This window comes from Entelurus aequoreus, linkage group LG07 (assembly GCF_033978785.1).
Source record: "Entelurus aequoreus isolate RoL-2023_Sb linkage group LG07, RoL_Eaeq_v1.1, whole genome shotgun sequence".
NCBI classification, from domain to species: domain Eukaryota; kingdom Metazoa; phylum Chordata; class Actinopteri; order Syngnathiformes; family Syngnathidae; genus Entelurus; species Entelurus aequoreus.
Window position 1 is genome coordinate 57,617,729 of NC_084737.1, and position 22,704 is coordinate 57,640,432.

The following is a 22,704-nucleotide window of genomic DNA, read 5'->3' on the forward strand; positions in this document are numbered from 1 at the left end:
CTTGACATTTCTCACGCTTATATTTTCCGCCATTTAGTACTATTTTTATTTTTTTCATCATACTAAACTTTGGTTCACGAAGCTTGCCATAGTTTGAGTAACACTGATTGACTGACCAAGATTAACCAATTCATCAGTCCTTTGTGTTTAAATCTAACCAACCATGGAAGCAAGAAGCAATATAAGGCAGGTTTTGGCGTCTCTAACTACTTTCACATTTACACACACCAGCGCTGTCAGAAGGCCTGCCCACAAGAAGAGGGGATTGTGTCCGATAGCAAAAAATTTGAACGGTCGTGAGTTGCAATTGCAAAAAAACTGGAATTGCAACTCATGACCGTTCAAATTTTTCGTCCTAAACCCTGTCAGGATTGTGAATAGTTAACAAATGGCAGGGTCAGGGGGAGTAGGAGTGAGGAAAGTATGGATTCTAATGGTAACTGGACTTGGCAAAAATCTCGGCGGAAGAAGGTTTTGAGTCAGGATAGTGCATCAAGTGGCGTGAGAGAGAGAGCGAGGATGGTGCGGAGGAGAATTGATGGAAAAGGAGAGTTTAAAGTACATCTAAAATTTAGGGAAGGGCATGATATTAGAAAAGTAGGGCCAATTGTAATTACACTGTTTCTCAGTGGAGCAATAGGTAACATACAGTAATGAGGAAAAAAATGCACAACAATAGAGTGAAATGTAAAAGAAAAATGAGGCTCAAAGAGAGAGGGGCCTTAAAATGACAAACAATTTGCAAGAAAGAAGTCGCTGTAAGAAAAATTCTGAAAAGTAACAAAAAGAACACATTTATTATATATTGGTGGGGGAGGATTTGCATAAAATGGAAGAGATTATTTAAGGATGGCGAGTTGGCCCTGTGATGAGGTGGCGACTTGTCCAGGGTGTACCCCGCCTTCCGCCCGATTGCAGCTGAGATAGGCTCCAGCAACCCCCGCGACCCCGAAGGGAATAAGCGGTAGAAAATGGATGGATGGAGTAGTTAGCTTGAAGAGAATAAAAACATGGAGAGGGGGAGAAAAGGTGGATAGCCTTTCAGTGTTTGCAGAGTTTCAGGATAAAATTATTCCTAAATTTGTGTATATAGGGTACATGAATGAGAGAGCGTTTGCACCACCACCGCTGCGTTGCTATAAGTGCCAAAAATAGCCAAAAATAGGAGTATATAGCAGCATATAGTAAAGGAGAGCAAACATAAAATGTGTGGAGGAGGCCATGACTATGGCACATGTGGGGCAGGTGTACAAGAAAAGTGTGTCAATTGTGGTACAAAGTGTTGGTCACAGAGACTGTGATGCAAGGAAAAAGGCTGATGGAATACAGAAAATACACACACACACACACATACATATATGTGTATATATATGTATATATATATATATGTGTATATATATATATATATATATATATATATATATATATATATATATATATATATATATATATATGTATATATATATATATATATATATATATATATATATATAAATATATATATATATATATATATATATATACATATATATATATATATATATATATATATATATATATATATATATATATATATATATATATATATATATATATATATATATATATATATATATATGTATATATATATATATATATATATATATAGCCTGTAAGCCAGAAGACATTATTCATATGAAGAACAGCGCCAACATTTAAAACCCGCCCGACGTTGTCCTGCTGGGTAGAAGGTCGGTAACTACTCAATTTTACTCATTGTTGATTCACTTTTTCTCCTTAAGTTCCTTAACTAATATTTACTGTCTTATGGCTGCTATGAGTCTATCGTTGTCCTGTAATTGCTGCAGAACTGTGTTACATTCATTTGCTAACTATTATTGGCAGTTTCCCACTTGAAAAATAGATTCTAACATTAGTTTCAATGTGTGTGTGTGTGTGTGTGTGAGTGTGTGTGTGTGGGGGGGTTTTAATCACAGACTTGTAAATATCAATTTAAAACCCCCTAAAAGCAATACTTCTCAAAATTCTAAATTTGGGTTCCTTTAGGCGGGTCTAAATGGACCCAACACTGTCAAAGTTACATACCTTGTAGGGTCCATTTAGACCCCCCTTAAGGAACCCACCAAGTCCCTCGTATCCACTTCTAGAAGTTAGAACTACTGTAAAACACTATTCAATCAAACAGTAGCTATCTTTTGAAAGATGCTCGGTAAGAGGAGACATCTGCTGTCTCCTCATTTTGGTTGAAATGAAATATTGACAAATGTATTTTTTTAAATTCTTGTTACAATTTTAATTTCAAATTTCTGGTTAATTAAAGGGGCCCTAATGTCACAATGCTCTGTAACACAGTTGATAAGAACCCAAGGATGCAGACGGACGGTGAGTAAAACAGTTATTTTGCTTAGGTCATGTACTCACAAAAGCACTCCTCGCAGGAGGGAACAAAAGGCGAAATGTGCATTATGCAACTACTATGTAAAATAATAAACTAAATTTGGGTCGGAGTTGCAAGGCGTGCTAACAACAAAAACAACACCAAGCTGGATGGCACTGGGAATGGCCAAGATCGCAAGTCGCAAAAAACTAAACATTGGAAGTCGTCGGGCGTGGAGAGCCGAGGAGTGGAATCTCCGAGTGCCATCCAGCTGCCAAGGTGCTGCTTATGTAGGGCCAAAGTAAATTGGAAGCAGCTGTGCACATCTCCGCCCACAAGGGGAACACAGAAACTCTCGGGGGAAGGAGAAATATAAGAATACAAGGTCAACGGCACCAAAAGAGGGGAACTGAAAATACAAACCACAAGGTGGCAGTAGGTGATGACACCTATCATGCAAAACCAAAGTTGTTTTACCTGATGGTACCTGCTTATGTGTATTTGGGATCCGCATAAGTTCCAAAATGTTGAAATAAAACTGTAGAGGCATTGCCGATTTATTTATAAAACAATCTTGCCTTCCATCCTACTTCCTCCAAACAGTTCGTTTGGAATTTTGTTCAACTGTGGTGTTTTGTTTAATTGTGACATCAGCGGATTAGCCATATATAGTAGACATTAAAGGCCTACTGAAATGATTTTTTTTATTTAAACGGGGATAGCAGATCCATTCTATGTGTCATACTTGATCGTTTCGCGATATTGCCATATTTTTGCTGAAATGATTTAGTATAGAACAACGACGATAAAGTTCGCAACTTTTGGTCGCTGATAAAAAAAAAAAGCCTTGCCTATACCGGAAGTAGCGTGACGTCACAGGAGGTAGGATTCCTCACAATTCCCCGTTGTTTACAATGGAGCGAGAGAGGTTCGGACCGAGAAAGCGACGATTACCCCATTAATTTGAGCGAGGATGAAAGATTCGTGGATGAGGCACGTTAGAGTGAAGAACTAGAGAGGCAGTGCAGGGTGTTTCTTTTTTTGCTCTGACCGTAACTTCGGTACAAGGTCTCATTGGATTCCACACACTCTCCTTTTTCTATTGTGGATCACAGATTTGTATTTTAAACCACCTCGGATACTATATCCTCTTGAAAATGAGAGTCGAGAACGCGAAATGGACATTCACAGTGACTTTTATCTCCACGACAATACATCAGCGAAGCTCTTTAGCTACTGAGCTAACGTGATAGCATCTGGCTCCAATGCAGATAGAAACAAAATAAATGAATCCCTGACTGGAAGGATAGACAGAAGATCAACAATACTATTAAACCATGGACATGTAACTACACGGTTAATAATTCTCAGCCTGGCAAAGCTTAACAATGCTGTTGCTAACGACGCTGAAGCTAACTTAGCAACTTAGCAACCGGACCTCAGAGAGCTATGATAAAAAACATTAGCTATCCACCTACGCCAGCCAGCCCTAATCTGCTCATCAACGCCCGTGCTCACCTGCGTTCCAGCGATCGACGGCGCGACGAAGGACTTCACCCGATCACAGATGCGTTGGCGGCTAGCATCGGATAGCGCGTCTGCTATCCGAGTAAGTCCTCTTTGTTGTGTTGCTACAGCCAGCCGCTAATACACCGATCCCACCTACAACTTTCTTCTTTGCAATCTCCATTGTCCATTAAACAAATTTAAAAGATTCACCAACACAGATGTCCAGAATACTGTGGAATTGTTCGATGAAAACAGAGCAGTTTGTATGGTGACACATTGGGTATGAATACTTCCGTTGCCATCGTGACGTCACGCGCATACGCATCATCCAAAGACGTTTCCAACCGGAAGTTTAGTGGGAAATTTAAAATTGCACTTTATAAGTTAACCCGGCCGTATTGGCATGTGTTGCAATGTTAAGATTTCATCATTGATATATAAACTATCAGACTGCATGGTCGGTAGCAGTGGGTTTCAGTAGGCCTTTAACAGAAACATCCTTCCGTGAGTCAGCCAACGTATGTAAAACCGGCTGTGCTTCATCATGTCGACGATAAAACTCAATGAAGGAAAATGCTCTGTTGTTTGCTTGCTTTAACCAGCGCAAGTCACTGTACTTTCAGCCTCAGATGTGAAAAGGGTCTTACTTTTAACCTTTATGATTAATCTGTGCAGAAATCGCCTTGAGTGTGCAAAAATTAGCACTACTTCAACTACAGAACTTAACAAAAAGATGGATTTTTTGGAAAAACTACCCTTAATGTCGTGCTCGGTGACTACTATGTATGGAAATGGAGTAGACAATGAAACGGTAAGTAATAATAGTATATTAGATACTGTACGTGTGAATGATGCATTAGCAATGTTTGCTCAGATTTTTGTGTAGCTAGCTTAGCCTTCTACTGCAAGACAATAGTATCACATCCACCGGCAAAATAAAGAAGGATTTTCCTACAAACTACATTTAATTGGATCAGTGCCTACTGTGCTGGCAATGGACAGGTAAGTTATATAACCCACTATTACGTTTGTGTTGTCGCTGGTATCGTACAAAGGCTTGTAGCGTACCTTGTCGTCTTGTGTCTGTGTTTGTTTACAAATCGAAGCAGCCGAGCAGTCGAGTTATTCACATAATGTAGAATACAAAATAATTTTATTGTTAATATACACATGTACACTACCAGGATATAGCATTAGGAAGTGAGTTAGACTCAGTAGAAATCAGCGTATAGTTCCAGACCTTTACGTCAGTCAAACTTTGCTCCTCTTTCGTCTGCTCCTTTCGGGGGCTCCTCTCCAAGGTTTCTCATAGTCATTCACATCGACGTCCCACTGGGTTGTGAGTTTTTCCTTGCCCTTATGTGGGCTCTGAACCGAGGATGTCGTTGTGGCTTGTGCAGCCCTTTGAGACACTTGTGATTTAGGGCTATATAAATAAAAAAAAAAAATTTCTAAAGCAGCATGACAGTAACGCCTAACTTGTCATTTTCTGAAACTTGGCGGCCCTGTGAAGGTGAAAATTAGGGATGGTCCGTTCAAGGTTTTATGCTGCCGATTCCAATACTGTTCATCCACGAGTGAGATTGGCTGATACTAATACCAATCACATGTATTAATTGTACATTTTTAAATGTATACTGTATTTTTCGGATTATAAGTGACAGTTTTTTTCATAGTTTGGCCGGGGGTGCGATTTATACTCTGGAGCTACTTATGTGTGAAATTATTAACACATTACCGTAAAATATCAAATTATATTATTTATCTCATTCACGTAAGAGACTAGGCGTATATCAGCAATCGTCACACACACGTCAACCAATAAAAATTTGCCGGGGGCGGGTCATGGCAGAAGTGCATTGTGAAAAAAAAGATGCTGCCTGCTACTACTTCCGTACCTATGAAAATTGATCATTTCAACATTAGCGGTAACTTATAAAAATAATAATTGGACGTGCAACGAACGATGACTGACGTAAGCGACGTACCGATAGAAGAGGAAGCGGCGCATTGTCTACCTTTGGAGTAGGCAGAGTTGTTTAGAAGCGACACCGTGGAAGAAGATTTCATGGGATTTAGCGATCAGGAGTGACAGATTGTTTGGTAAATGTATAGCATGTTCTATATGTTATAGTTATTTGAATGACTCTTACCATAATATGTTACTTTAACATACCAGGCACGTTCCCAGTTTGTTATTTATGAGTCATATAACGTACACTTATTCAGCCTGTTGTTCACTATTCTTTATTTATTTTAAATTGCCTTTCAAATGTTTATTCTTGGTGTTGGATTTTATCAAATAAATTTCCCCAAAATATGTGACTTATACTCTAGTGCAGACCTGGGCATTCTGCGGCCCACACCACATCCGGCCCTTTGTGCGTCCCTGTCCGGCCCGCGTGAGGCCAATCATAAATTACAAAATACATTTAAAAAAGTATCTATGTCGAGTGTGCTGCTTTGGTTTTGAAAAGCGTTATTTGTATTACTTCCGTGTGGACGTATGCGCGTGTGTGATTGTGAGTGAATGTGAACAGCGGCAATCACAAATTACAAAATAAAGTTTAAAAAACATCTATGTCGTGCGTGCAATACAACTGTGCTGCTTTTATTTTGAAAAGTGTTATTTATGGGCGTATGTCCGGGGGGAACCTGTGAGTGAAGGTGCACAGCGACAAGTGATGAGACACTAAAAAGAGAAAAGTTGATGACGAATGGCGTATTTCCAACAAGACATGGACTGCCAAGTATTTCTTTACATAAATTAAAGGTAAAGCCGTGTGCTTAATTTGTGGTACACAGCTCGCTGTGTTTAAAGAATATCATTTGAATCGCCACTACACGAAGAAACACGAGGGAAAATACCGGAATGTGTCTGATGAAGCGCGCGCAAGGGAGGCTGATGCGTTGATGGTAAAACTGCAAACCCAACAAGAACTTTTTGCCAAATTTCACAACCCCAGAGATGCAGCTGTCAGGACAAGTTTCGTCATTTCTCACAAAATCGCCAGAAAAAGTAAGGCGCTTTCTGACGGAGAGTTTATTAAGAAGTGCTTATTGGACTCTGTTGCGCTGATAATGCCCGGAGACTTTGACTGTTTTTCGCTGGCTTTGGATGAGAGCTGCGATGTATGTGACACCGCCCAGCTGCTCATCTTCTTACGTGGGATAACTGCAGACTTTCAAATCACAAAGGAGCTGGCAGCCATGCAGTCAATTAAAGAGACAACCACAGGTAATGACTTGTTCACATAGGTAAATGCGTGTTTGGACATGTTAGGACTGAGCTGGCAGGTGTGACAATCCAATCCACTTTATTTATATAGCACATTTAAACAACTAAATGTTTCCAAAGTGCTGCACAACAATATTAAAAACAATATTAAAATAGTATCCTTAGCTCCACCAATGACTGAATAAAAATAAAAAATAATTACATATAAAACCAATGTAAAAAACAATATAAAATAAATATGATTAAAAACGATTTTTAACAACAGATGGTTGTCCAAATCTGACGGGGAAAAATGTTGGATAATGCAGGATAAAGTGACATAAATTAACCCTGTGCAGAAATGGACATTTTTGCATTGTGTTATACATCAGGAAGTGTTGTGTAAGACAGTGTTAAAAATAAAACCATCAAAATCAATCTGCTTTTGTATAAAGTTAAGTTAGGTTAAATTAATTTATTATTATTAATTATTATTATTATTATTATTATTATTTATCTTACGGTATATCAAAAATAATATTGAGCAAAATGTAATTGAAATATTGTCGGTGTGACCCTCCAGCAGTGCTCGGGTTGCTTATGCGGCCCCCGGTAAAAATTAATTGCCCACCCCTGCTCTAGTGCGACTTACATATGTTTTTTTTTTCTTTATTATGCATTTTCGGCCGCTGCGATTTATACTCCGGAGCGATTTATAATCCGAAAAATACGGTACACATGAGTGCAATTGAATGTTTAACAATATCAACACAATATTTGAATTACATCCTTATTCTATTGTGTCACATACAAATGTTTAAGCAAAACAAAGTCAATAGTTGTGTTGTGTTTTGTTGTGTTTCGAGCTAGGTTACCTTAGCTTTTAGCGTACCTGCTCCTGGCTTTCTCTTGATGTGTAACATGTTTAGCTTTGTACTCCAGTTATAATAATACTTGATAATGATACTTAATATTCTAAGAAATTAAGTTTATTTGCCATAATGGAGGTAATTATTGTAATAATCTCAGGAATGTAGGCTCAGAGACTTCTTCAGTTATCTTGCATTTATTGTACAAGATGCATTTAAGGCACACAACAGCTCCAACATGCATCTATCTCCTTTCCTGGCAAAACTCGAACCAACACTTCCTGTCAACAACGTCACTTCCCTAACTTCCCCGGAAGTCCCGCCCCCCAGCCAAAGCCATTGGCTAACACCCCGTAGCCAGCCGCTACATTATTATTAGTTTAGCTGCTCCACACGTGTATGAAAACACATAATTGGCTGCTTGCCGCTTGTCAGTCAGAGAGGATTGGCGTTTTTGAATGGCATTAAAAGGCAATAATCGGCAAAATAAGGCATTCTGCACAATTCTTGTAGAATTGTGCACGCAGTCTTAGTCCATGACCCACAACACACCAGCTAATAATACACGCAATTGTAAAGTTTGCACACACTATTTAGCATGGGTTATTTGGTATCTTAGTAGATCAGGCCCCGAGTGCGTATGAGGTATGCTAAGAAGCAGTGTTAAGACGTCATCCACTGTACAGAGTTGTAACACCGTGCTCCACAGATCAACACGCTTGCTAGCTTGTAGGCTACTGTATGTCCGGTGTGGAATTATATCCAAGTTTGGCCTGGAGATTATAAATATTTAATTTGCAATGAGTGTAAAGTGCTTATCATGTGAGGGGGGAGTAAGGCGTCTTCCTTCAATGCTTGTAATCTAATATCACACTCAGCATTTATGTGGAGCAAAATAATGATAAGAAGCGACCAGCGGTACTGAAGAACAACTACTGAGCTATACCCAGTTCAAATGAGGGCAAGAGATAAGAATTGAAAAATCCATGTCTATGTGGCAGCATCACAAAAACGTATTAACATTTTTCTGCTGCGTCACAGCAGACATCCATGATGCACTCAAATGCCACCTAACAAAGTACGAAACAACGCCTCAAGAAAAAGCATTATCTGTTAAGTGAGCATGTCGAGACAGAAATGACATGCTGCTATGTAAATAAGTTAAAACTATTTCCATTTGTTTAATAAAAACAATGTGTAGACTTGCTCTTTATAAAGACCATGGTGCCTGCGGAAGTGCCATCCTAAAAGAGATGCTATTAAGACCAGCCAGGATTCCGGACCTTCAAAACGATTCCTTCTCACTGTACTTACCTTGCTAATTAGCTCTTATTTTCATCTCTTGCATGCAGAGATAGGTATAAAGTAAGATACTTTTATAGGTACTAACCGAAATCCGCACTACCAGGTACAGATTTACATAAACTCAGTCATCCATATTCTCACGCCTAGGTGCAGACTTGGCACCAGCACTTGGCGGGCAAACAGGCAAATTAAAAGCGGACTGCCTCTAGGAAATGTTGCAATTTTCCATGCCAACAAAGCAAGCATGCCTGATAGAAAGTGCTCAAAAGTAAGGCTCTATCTTTCAAACAGTACTAGCTCAATGCTAATTGTATATACCATATGCATGCATATTGGATATACTATATGCATGCAACTGAATAGCATTAGCGATTTTACACAACGATTTCAACCCCTCCAAATGTGTTATTCAAAACTAAGGTTAACATTACAATCAAACAGCTGGTATTTATATACTTACAGTATAAACACATTGTAGGGCTCAACAAAAGACAAGACGGGCACATTCAACTTAATTAATAGCAAAGACTACTTCCTGACACTTTTTTTTGCCAAGATAGCGGCGCGTACGGACACTGTGGCAACTGGCTCTCTGCATTTTAAACTGTCTTGTATGTGTGCAACAGTATAAATGTGATTGTGTGAAGGTTCCTAGTACTTCACACACTCTAACCGAACTTAGGTCAGTTGTGTTGCATGGAAATTACGAGTGAGTTTCATCAGTCTGACCACATCTCAGACGACATCACTCGAGCTCCAGGCTCACAGTTGCTTGTCCTCAGACCGAGGAGAAGACAAAGTCAAAGGAGGGTGTTGTAAACAAAAGAGGGGTTGCTGAGCGGGCCTGCGAGCAAGCCCACCGATTCCAAGCATCTTCCTAACCAACGACAGATCCATCTTCCAATAAACAAACTAAAATTACGGTTAGCGAGTAACAACTGGCTTCGGGACAGCTGTGCGATTATCACAGAATTTTGGCAACACTCTTAATCCCCACATAGCTTTTCAGCTAACATGTCACAGCCTGCACCACTTTGATCACATCCACACCGGATGTAGTTGCCACCTCTGTAGTATGCAGCCCTTCTACCTACCTAGAGAGGTCACTGCTGTTTTTCTAACAGCTGATACCACCTCAAGCTAATGTTAGCTTAGCCCTCTCCTTACTGAATGATGCTATCAACTCCCTCAATGTTGCACTCACCCCCATCATAATGAAGTGCTTCGAGAGGCTGGTAAAGGAATATCTTGTCTCCAGACTTCCCCCCACATTCGACCCATACCAGTTAGCTTATCGCCCTAACCGCTCCACAGAGGATGCCATCTCCTCGTGCGGATGTTGTTCCTGGAATTCAGCTCAGCATTCAACACCATCATCCCGCAGCACTTGGTGAGCAAACTGGCCCTCTTTGGATTCAGTACCCCCCTATGCAACTGGCTGCTTGACTTCCTCACAGACAGACCCCAGTCTGTGAGAGTGGGCAACAACACCTCCAGTGCCATCTCCCTGAGCACCGGCTCCCCCCAGGGCTGCGTCCTGAGTCCGTTGCTGTTCACGTTGATGACCCAAGACTGCTGCGCCAGGTCAACTACTAACCACATTGTGAAGTATGCGGACGACACAACAGTAGTGGGCCTCATCCGTGACAACAACGACATGGACTACAGGGAGGAGGTGAAACATTTGGTTGACTGGTGCAGAACCAACAACCTGGTCCTGAATGTCAACAAGACCTAGGAGATCACCATATGCTGGGAGAGCTGGTCCAGTATTGCCAAGTCAGGCTTAGCACAAGCCCAAGTCCTGCCTGTCTTAAGGCAGCCACTGTCATCCCAGTCCCCAAGAGAAAAGCCATAAACAACTTAAAAGACTACAGACCAGTGGCACTGATGTTATGAACTGTTTTGAAAGGCTTGTTCTCCAAAATATCAAATCATGCCTCACCCACAACTTTTATCCACACCAGTTTGCCAACAGCCCAAACCGACCCACAGAGGACGCCATCGCCACTGCTCTCCATTTAGTTGTGTATCATCTGGATACACAATACCCAGCAATATGTTTGGAGGAGAAAAGGTGAGGCCTTTAATCCCAGGAACACCAATCCTACCATCATGCATGGTGGTGGTAGGATGCTGTATGTCGACTACAGCTTGGCGTTCAATAATATCATCCCTGCCATCCTGGTGGAGAAGCTGAGCTTCCTGGGTCTACCACCCTTCATTTGTTCCTGGGTAAACCTGGAATATTATTTATTTATTGTTTATTTATTCACTGTTATGTTACAGAGAACAAGGAAATTAGATGAAATCCAGTATAAAATCCATCCAGTATCTTCACCTGCAGCAACCGCGACGATGTACTGCAGCGACGAAGTACAACTAACTAACTAACTAACTAACTAACTAACACTGCCTGTCATGTTAGCACATCATTTTAAAAGCTGCTAATATTGACTGTAAACATTAAATTAATTCTTAATATGCAAATCTTGACAAAACAGCATCTGACTGGCGCTTCCTCCCGTCTGAAAATTGTTTTCCAAAGCGGAGACATCATAATTAGTGAGAACAATCTCAAAAAACAGACATTTTAATTTTTCTGCAAAATAATGGTTAATGTTTGTAGCTGATGTTTGCAGAATTGCATAATGCACCTTGGCTTGCTTGTATTTGAACCACCAAAAAGCAGGTCTGCAATGAATTGGAAGCTGCTAGAACACAGATGTCAGTGTCCACAGTCAAGTGTGTTTTGCATTGCCATGGACTGAGAAGCTACCATGCAAGAAAGAAGCCCTTGCTCAAGAAACGACACCTTAAGGCTCGTCTAAAGTTTGCTGCTGATCACATGGACAAAAATAAGACCTTCTGGAGGAAAGTTCTGTGGTCAGATGACACAAACATTTTGCTGTTTGGCCACAATACCCAGCAATATGTTTGGAGGAGAAAAGGTGAGGCCTTTAATCCCAGGAACACCAATCCTACCATCATGCATGGTGGTGCCAATGGAACTGGTGCTTTACAGAGACTAAATGGGTCAATGAAAAATGAGGATTCCTCCAAATTCTTCAGGACAACCTAAAATCATCAGCCCGGAGGTTGGGTCTTGGGCGCAATTGGGTGTTCCAACAGGACAATGACCCCAAATACACGTCAAAAGTGGTAAAGGAATGGTTGAATCAGGCTAGAATTAAGGTTTTAGAATGGCCTTCCCAAAGTCCTGACTTAAACCCCATTGAGAACATGTGAACAATGCTAAAGAATCAAGTCTATGTCAAACCAACAAATTTAGCAGAACTGCACCAATTTTGTCAAGAGGAGTGGTCAAAAATTCAACCAGAAGCTTGCCAGAAGCTTGTGGATGGCTACCAAAAGCACCTTATTGCAGTGAAACTTGCCAAGGGACATGTAAGCAAATATTAACATTGATGTATGTATACTTTTGACCCAGCAGATTTGGTCACATTTTCAGTAGACCCATAATAAATTCATAAATTAGGGGACGGCGTGGCGCGGTTGGGAGAGTGGCCGTGCCAGCAACCTGAGGGTTCCTGGTTCAATCCCCACCTTCTACCAACCTTGTCACGTCTGTTGTGTCCTTGAGCAAGACACTTCACCCTTGCTCCTGATGGGTCGTGGTTAAAGCCTTAATTGTTACCGCCATCAGTGTGTGAATGTGTGTGGGAATGGGTGAATGTGGAAATGACCCAGCAGATTTGGTCACTGTGGAGAGGGGCGTGGTTCGCGCGTTCCCTGCGGGCGGGGTGTGTGCGGGAGCCGGCCATGAAGCAGCAGACAGGTGAGTGGATGGCTCAGCTGGAACGTGTTATCTAATCACCTGTTCCTTTATTAGCAGCGTCAGAGACCATGAGGGGGGCGGAGCTGGAAAGCAGGAGCGAGCACAGGAGGAGAGGGCTGAAAAGCCAAAGGAGAGACATTGTGCGAAAGAAGAGCTGAAAAGCCAAGAGAGACTGGTGTGAGGAAAGAATTAAAACAATTGTAAAAACCACATCAGAGAGTGTTGTGCCTTCCCTGGTGGTCCAAGAGGAACCCGAGACAGAGACGTCTCACAGTGGCACCCAACAAGGCGGACCACAGAAGGTATGTCGACAACATCCCCGCTGGAGGCACTGGGCCAAGTGCTGGCCGAAGTGTCGACGGCAAGCCTGCAGCAGACACAGGTGCGGCAGGCGCTAATGGACAGAGCAGAGGCGGCGGGAGGGATGTCCTCCATGAAGCGCATGGTGGAGGGGGAGGACCCCCAGACATTCCTCGATGTCTTCAAGGCCACGGCGGCATCATGCAAGTGGCTAGGAGGAGGAATGGGGCGCGAAGCTGCTGCCGCTCCTGGTGGGGGAGGTGCAGCGGGCGGCGTTGAGTCTCCCGGCGGCCGCTCGCATGCAGTATTCAAACTTGCGCCACGCCATACTGGACCGGGTCGGCAGCAGCCCCGAAGACCATCTGCGAAAGTTCCGGGCCATGAAGTTGGGACCAGGGGACCGGCCATTCGTGCTGGCGTTCCAACTGAGAGACGCAGCAACCCGTTGGCTCCAGCCTAACGGGTTGGATCCAAAAATGCTGGAGGCCATCGTCCTGGAGCGGTTCGTGGAGGCCATCCCGGCCAGTACCTCCGCGTGGGTAAGGTACCACAGCCCCCCGGATGTCAAAGCAGCGGTGAAATTGGCGGAGGAACACCTGGCGGTCCAGCGGGAGGCGGAAACCAAGACGGCCGAGGGGCCCACCCCCCCCTCTGGAGCGGTGACCACGCCCGGCGGAGCCACCCGGAGCCCGCGAACAGGTTCCCCAAGCGGGCATGCAAAAAGAACACACACCCACACGCACCCAGAGACACACAAGGGGGGACACACGGGGGTATAATATCTTTCCGATTTGTGAATTCCAGGGTACCGGCGCAGTGGAGAAAGGGCTTCCCTCGCAGATGGCACCTCAAACACCAGGGCCGGTGTGCTGGAGGTGCGGACGGCCCGGGCACGTGCGCCGGGAGTGCTCCATAATGGAGGTGGGGCAGGTGATGCGGGTTGTCGGACCTCCAGCACCCGCCCCCGATCGGGGGGAGACGTACTGTGTACATAGGGGTACATATCGGGCGATGGTGGATTCGGGCTGCAAACAGACCATGATCCACCAAAAACTGGTTCGACCCGGGGCGTTGAGGCAGGCGACACGGGGGAAAATTATGTGTATTCATGGGGATGTGCACGAGTACCCTATGGTGCCAGTGGAAATTTTATATAATAATCAAAAGCATAATGTCAAGGTTGCCGTAAGCACACACCTTACGCACCCCGTAATTCTAGGGACGAATTGGCCGGGATTCAACCATTTGGTGACACAATGCGTGGGGGTGCGTTCACGGACAGTAGGAGAGGGGAGTATCCGCGCAGTTCTCAGCGGCGACGCGGCTTCATCCGGTACTACTGAGGATTTTCCCCTCGAGCAGTCCCGTGATGAAACCTTGCGCGAGGCCTGGGACCAGGTGGATTATATTGACGGTCAGCTGGTGCGCCCGGGGAAAGCGCGGGTATTCCTCCATTTTTCAATTATTCGGGATAGATTATACCGAGTGGGCCGTGACACGCAAACCGGGGAGGAACACAACCAGTTGTTGGTGTCAAAACGCCGCCGGGAAATGGTTTTTCAGGCGGCACATTTTAATCCTATGGCTGGCCACTTAGGGTATGAGAAAACACTCAATCAGGTCATGGTCCGATTCTATTGGCCAGGCATCCGGGCAGACGTGCGCCGTTGGTGCGCGGCCTGCCCGGACTGCCAGCTGGTGAACCCGGCGGCCACCCCAAAGGCGCCCTTGCGCCCATTACCGGTCATGGAGGTCCCGTTCGAGAGAATTGGGATGGACCTCATCGGACCATTTCACCCGAGCACACGGGGATACCGCTTTGTGTTAGTCCTGGTGGATTAGGCAACGCGCTATCCCGAAGGAGTGCCCTTGCGCTCTATCTCTGCCAAGAGTGTTGCGCAAGCACTGTTTCAGGTCATCTCCCGAGTTGGAATCCTGAAAGAGATTCTGACTGACCAGGGCACGTCCTTTATGTCACGCACGATAAAGGAACTTTACGGGTTACTGGGAATTAAAGCGATCCGCACCAGCGTGTACCATCCACAAACAGATGGGCTGGTGGAGAGATTAAACAAAACGCTGAAAACCATGATCCGTAAATTTATGCACGAGGACAAACAGAATTGGGATAAATGGTTGAACCCCTTAATGTTTGCGATGCGGGAGGTACCTCAGGCCTCAGTTGGTTTTGCACCTTTCGAGTTATTGTACGGCCGGAGGCCTCGCGGAGTGCTGGATGTCATTAAAGAAAGCTGGGAGGAGGGTCCAAGCTCCAGCAAAAATGAAATTCAGTACGTCATGGACATGCGAGCAAAACTCCACAAGGTGGGGCACTTGTCACGTGAGAATTTGCTCCGTGCCCAAGAGCGCCAGCGGCGCACGTATAACAGGGGGACCCAACTACGCAAATTCACACCGGGAGAAAAAGTGCTTGTATTGCTTCCAACCTCAAGCTCCAAATTACTTGCAAAGTGGCAGGGGCCCTTTGAGGTCGCACGGCAAGTGGGTGATGTCGATTACGAGGTTCGGCGCTCGGACCGACGCGGAGACACTCAGATCTACCATCTGAACCTGCTGAAGGCATGGAAGGAGGCGGAGCCTGTTTCCATGGTGACAGTGGTGAGGGAAGAGGAGGAGTTGGGGCCGGAGATCCCGCGCTCTGGCCCGGCCCCTCAGCTGTCCTGTGATGACCAGCTCACATTGGCGCAGAGAGCGGAGGTTGCTGAGTTACAGCGGCGCTACTCTGATGTGTTCTCCTCGTGGCCCGGTCGCACGACTCTCATCCGCCATCATATTGAGACCAGCCCGGGGGTTACGGTGCGGTCTCGGCCATATCGGCTTCCCGAACACAAGCGCAAAATAGTTCGGGAGGAATTAAAAACCATGCTTGAGTTGGGGGTGATAGAAGAATCCCACAGCGCGTGGTGCAGTCCTATTGTTCTGGTTGGGAAGAAGGATGGGACTGTGCAGTTCTGTGTGGATTACCGCAGGGTGAATGAACAATCACGGTTTGACGCGTACCCAATGCCTCGGGCCGACTAGCTCCTGGATCGGCTGGGCACTGCTAATTTTTTCACGACACTGGATTTGACCAAGGGCTACTGGCAGATTCCCTTGTCACCAGAGTCCCGAGAAAAAACGGCCTTTTCAACTCCGGACGGTTTGTACCAATTTGTGACACTTCCGTTTGGCTTGTTCGGTGCGCCCGCCACGTTTCAGCGTCTCATGGACCGCGTGCTACGACCCCACGCTGCATACGCGGCTGCCTACCTGGATGATGTCATCATCCAGAGTAGCAGCTGGGAACAACACATGCGACGGGTGGGGGCGGTGCTCGAGTCCCTGAGGCGGGCGGGGCTCACCGCCAACCCGGTGTGAAAGTGCGCGGTTGGCCGGAGGGAGGTACAGTATCTGGGGTACCACTTGGGAGGGGGACAGGTGCGGCCGCAAGTGGACAAAACAGCGGCGATCGCGGCCTGTCCACCCCCAAGACAAAAAAAGAGGTGAGGCAGTTTTTGGGACTGGCGGGCTATTACCGCCGGTTCATTCCCCGGTTCGCGGACTGGACCGGCCCGCTGACTGACCTCACCCGAAAGGGTGCTCCAGAACTGGTCCAGTGGACGGAGCAGTGCCAGCGGGGGTTTGAGAAGGTAAAAACAGCACTCTGCGAGGAGCCGGTGCTGCACATGCCTAATTTTGACATCCCTTTCTGTCTGCAGGCGGACGCGTCGGGCCGGGGACTGAGGGTGGTGCTGTCTCAGCAGGTGGGGGGCGTCGACCGCCCCGTGCTGTACATCAGCCGGAAACTCTCGGACCGGGAGGCAAGGTACAGTACGGTGGAGAGGGAGTGCCTTGCCATCCGGTGGGCGGTCGGGGCCCTCCGCTACTACCTGTTGGGGCGTGCCTTCAGTCTCTGCTCGGACCACAAACCGCTCCAGTGGCTCCACCGCATGAAGGACGCCAACGCGCGGATCACCCGGTGGTATCTGGCATTACAGCCCTACAACTTCCGGGTGGTCCACAGGCCGGGCACGCAGATGGCCGTGGCGGACTTCCTCTCTCGCCCCGCGGTGTGGGGGGGGGGAGTGGGCGCGGCCGGACGGCTGCCCGGCCTAAATTTGGCGGTGGAGGCATGTGGAGAGGGGCGTGGTTCGCACGTTCCCTGCGGGCGGGGTGTGTGCGGGGGCCGGCCATGAAGCAACAGACAGGTGAGACAGGTGATGGCTCAGCTGGAACGAGTTATCTAATCACCTGTTCCTTTATTAGCAGCGTCAGAGACCATGAGGGGGGCGGAGCTGGAAAGCAGGAGCGAGCACAGGAGGAGAGGGCTGAAAAGCCAAAGGAGACATTGTGCGAAAGAAGAGCTGAAAAGCCAAGAGAGACTGGTGTGAGGAAAGAATTAAAACAATTGTAAAAACCACATCAGAGAGTGTTGTGCCTTCCCTGGTGGTCCAAAATGAACCCGAGACAGAGACGTCTCACAGTCACATTTTCAGTAGACCCATAATAAATTCATAAAAGAACCAAACTTCATGAATGTTATTTGTGACAAACAAATATGTGCTCCAATCACTCTATCACAAACAAATAAGAGTTGTAGAAATTATCGGAAACTCAAGACAGCCATGACATTATGTTCCTTACAAGTGTACTGGAAATCACATATAAAGTATACAACATAAAGTGGCAAGAAACACTTCATTAATGAATTAAGTAAAATATGCTCTGGACAAGCAATACTTCATATTCTCTACTACTACGTAGAGTTACTATATCTAAATGTGGATAAATAACTACTAAAACATGCTTAATTCACTAACCGTGTTACAATAAAAAATCATTTAGGATAATTCCTAATGGTGGCTATAGAGAACATGCAAATCCATTTCAAAATATTGAAATTCAATGGTATGGTGCATTTGCAAACAGAGCAAACTATAACCTGCCACACAATAATGTACAACAATCCTTAACACAAAGAGCAGAAACATCATTTTAGGGAAACATTTTACTTAAAACATTTTTATGGCTCGGTTGGTAAAACGGACGTGCCAGCAACTTGAGTGTTCCTGTTTCGATCCCCGCTTCCATCATCCTAGTAACTGCAGTTGTGTCCTTGGACGAGACACTTTACACACCTGCTTCCAGTGGCACCCACACTGGTTTAAATCTAGCTTTAAGATGTAAATAATGGATTTCGATAAAAGCGCTTTTTAAATATACCGTAATTTCCGGACTATAAGCCGCTACTTTTTCCCCTCGTTCTGGTCCCTGCGGCTTATACAAGGGTGCGGCTTATTTACGGCCTGTTCTTCTCCGACACCGACGAAGAGGATTTCGGTGGTTTTAGTACGCAGGAGGAAGACGATGACACAATGATTAAAGACTGACTTTTCATATACCGGTAGGCTGGTTATTTTGATAACGTACAGGCGAGCACTTTGTATTACTTTGCACCGTTGTATTATTTGTACTCTGCACGAATGTTGTTCGCCATGTCAAAGATGTGAAAGTTTGATTGAATGATTGAAAGATTTATTGTTAATAAATGGGACGCTTTGCGTTCCCAAACAGTCATCTCTGTCCCGACAATCCCCTCCGTGGTAGCAGGAACCCCTATATACTACGCTAATTACACATCAAAACCCTGCGGCTTATAGTCGGGTGCGGCTTATATATGGAGCAATCTGTATTTTCCCCTAAATTTAGCTGGTGCGGCTTATAGTCGGGTGCGGCTTATAGTCCGGAAATTACGGTACTTCACTAACACTTAAACCCTTTAGTATATCAGTATGTGCAGTTAATTTATGGAATGAATTGAGCAAAAAAGTTAAACAATGTACTAATATCCATCCATCCACCCATCTATTTTCTACCGCTTGTCCCTTTAGGGGTAGCGGGGGGTGCTGGAGCCTAACCCAGCTGCATTCAAGCGGAAGGTGGTGTACACCCTGCACAGGTCACCACCTCATCACAGGGCCAACACTAATATCATCCAGTTTAATAAACTGTTCAAAAGTGTTTACAAAGTACAAACCCCGTTTCCATATGAGTTGGGAAATTGTGTTAGATGTAAATATAAACGGAATACAATGATTTGCAAATCCTTTTCAACCCATATTCAATTCAATGCACTACAAAGACAATATATTGGATGTTCCAACTCATAAACTTTATTTTTTTTTTGCAAATAATAATTAACTTGGAATTTCATGGCTGTAACACGTGCCAAAGTAGTTGGGAAAGGGCATGTTCACCACTGTGTTACATGGCCTTTCCTTTTAACAACACTCAGTAAACGTTTGGGAACTGAGGAGTCTCATTTTTTAAGCTTCTCAGGTGGAATTCTTTCCCATTCTTGCTTGATGTACAGCTTAAGTTGTTCAACAGTCCGGGGGTCTCCGTTGTGGTATTTTAGGCTTCATAATGCACCACACATTTTCAAGACAGGTCTGGACTGCAGGCAGGCCAGTCTAGTACCCGCACTCTTTTACTATGAAGCCACGTTGATGTAACACGTGGCTTGGCATTGTCTTGCTGAAATAAGCAGGGGCGTCCACTGCGATGAGGTGGCGACTGGTCCAGGGTGTACCCCGCAATCCGCCCATATGTTGCTCCAAAACCTGTATGTATCTTTCAGCATTAATGGCGCCTTCACAGATGTGTAAGTTACCCATGTCTTGGGCACTAATACACCCCCGTACCATCACAGATGCTGCCTTTTACACTTTGCGCCTATAACAATCCGGATGGTTCTTTTCCTCTTTGGTCCGGAGGACACGACGTCCACAGTTTCCAAAAACAATTTGAAATGTGGACTCGTCAGACCACAGAAAACTTTTCCATTTTGTATCAGTCCATCTTAGATGAGCTCAGGCCCAGCGAAGCCGACGACGTTTCTGGGTGTTGTTGATAAACGATTTTCACCTTGCATAGGAGAGTTTTAACTTGCACTTACAGATGTAGCGACCAACTGTAGTGGGTTTCTGAAGTGTTCCTGAGCCCATGTGGTGATATCCTTTACACACTGATGTCGCTTGTTGATGCAGTACAGCCTGAGGGATCGAAGGTCACGGGCTTAGCTGCTTACGTGCAGTGATTTCTCCAGATTCTCTGAACCCTTTGATGATATTATGGAGCGTAGATGGTAAAATCCCTATATTCCTTGCAATAGCTGGTTGAGAAAGGTTTTTCTTAAACTGTTCAACATTTTGCTCACGCATTTGTTGACAAAGTGGTGACCCTCGCCCATCCTTGTTTGTGAATGACTGAGCATTTCATGGAATCTACTTTTATACCCAATCATGGCACCCACCAGTTCCATATTTGCCTGTTCACCTGTGGGATGTTCCAAATAAGTGTTTGATGAGCAGTCCACAACTTTATCAGTATTTATTGCCAGCATGTGTTGCTGGCATCAAATTTTAAAGTTAATGATTATTTGCAAAAAAAAAATGTTTATCAGTTTGAACATCAAATATGTTGTCTTTGTAGCATATTCAACTGAATATGGGTTGAAAATGATTTGCAAATCATTGTATTCCGTTTATATTTACATCTAACACAATTTCCCAACTCATATGGAAACGGGGTTTGTACATGAAAGAACAATCATGATAAGCATCTTGAACCTTATTAATAAATGAGACATCATCTTTTACATATACAGGAAATTATGTGAATCACAACTTATTAATATTCACGTGAACTTTATTGAATATTTATTTACAAATGTATTTGTTCGTGTTACTGCCTCTGTCTCTGCATACGGGACACAATCCAAAAACCAAATGTTAAAATTGCATCCTAATTTAATCTGGTATTCCAGAAGTGTGGCGAATATTGCGTTTTATTCATTTTCGCTTTTTAATTTGATACTGGTTGGTACAAAAAAGAGGCTTTAGAAGACTGACAGTGCATGATCACAAAAGCACTGTATGTGCCTTACCTTAGACAACTGCGAGTTGACCCATTTTGTGAAAGTCTTCTTTTGCACATCTTCTCTTTCATCTGGGAGGTGAAAAAGAGCACAGATTTGCAATGAGAAAAACAATAGTAACAATGCAGCTACAAAAGATGAACAAGATGCATGCACACTTTGAAAGATATCAAAGCAAACACATTCACACACGCACACACACACAAAGTGATACTCGGCATGACAGGACACTTCTCCAGCCTTGCTATCTGTTAATTGCATTTTCATCTCATCAATCATCACATCGCCACGACTGCCGCTGTCCTCAACACCGGATTCTGCAAAACCCGCTGCACTTTTGAATATTTTCTTCTACTCGATTCTATTCTAGTTCTATGACTCCATAATTTAAACCTTTAATGCATAGTGGTCACTACAGTGGACATCTATTCAAAAGCAGTTTTCTCCTAAAGTATATGCATGAGTATTAGGGCCTAATCTAGCTATATTTTTATACGTGTATAAAAACATGTGAAAACTTGATGGCATTGGCAAAGATGATGCACTAACCTGGTGAACCAAGTATTGCGCCAATCAAATGAGCAGAATAGCATAGAAAACATTTGCCCACCCAGATCTAGATTCTAGATTCAAATAGCTTTACTGATAATTCTCAAGTTATACAGCAGCCATACAGAGACTTGGAAAAAACATCTTTCTGAAACAACCCACAAGACAAAAATCTATATCTCTACATTTAAAAACAATCTGACTTAATATCCCACCTCTCCCCCACCGGTTTCATTGGAGTGAAAGTGGAGTCACCTTACATTGTGAAGCAGAAAACACTGCTCTTATTCCGACAAAGAACCTTGAGTTACAATATATTAGCAGCCGAGCTGACAATATCATAATCATAAATCATAATCAGGAAGTTTATTAATTCCCGGGGGAAATTCGAGTTTTCAGCACAAGTCAAAACATGCAGTGCTGATATCATGTGGGTATTGACTAATGATGCTCATAATTGAACTTCTTTAATTAAAAATAGGCATTCACGCAGTGCACCGGAATCCAATTGTTTGTCTCTTGCACAAACATGTACAAACAACAAACAAATGTGACCAAGCCTACTAATATGCATACAGTACACTTTATTGCATTACATTTTGAGATAATAGTAGGTTTAACTGTGGGCTATGTCTACGGAATAAATTATGACATGTAGTAGATAACTACAATATTCCCTAACCAATATTTGTTTTCAATAATTTTTATATATATAAAAATGTTGACATTTAATTGAAACCATTTTTCAAAAAGGAAATGTTATTATTTATTCATTTAGAATTGTTTTTTAATTCAAGTTGCAAATATTTGCATTAAATATTTTAAATTGTATTTTAGTTT

At 43.9% G+C, this 22,704-nt stretch overlaps 1 protein-coding gene across 4 annotated transcripts in view; it reads right to left on the reverse strand.

Annotated features, from left to right (window-relative positions):
• dmd (dystrophin) overlaps positions 1 to 22,704 on the reverse strand; it is a 565,648-nt gene that overhangs the window by 402,773 nt on the left and 140,171 nt on the right. For all 4 annotated transcript variants that reach the window (XM_062054060.1, XM_062054059.1, XM_062054057.1 and 1 more), the window contains exon 2: positions 21,325 to 21,386. In XM_062054060.1, the coding sequence (XP_061910044.1) occupies positions 21,325 to 21,386 (62 nt within the window). The remainder of the gene's footprint in view (positions 1 to 21,324; positions 21,387 to 22,704) is intronic.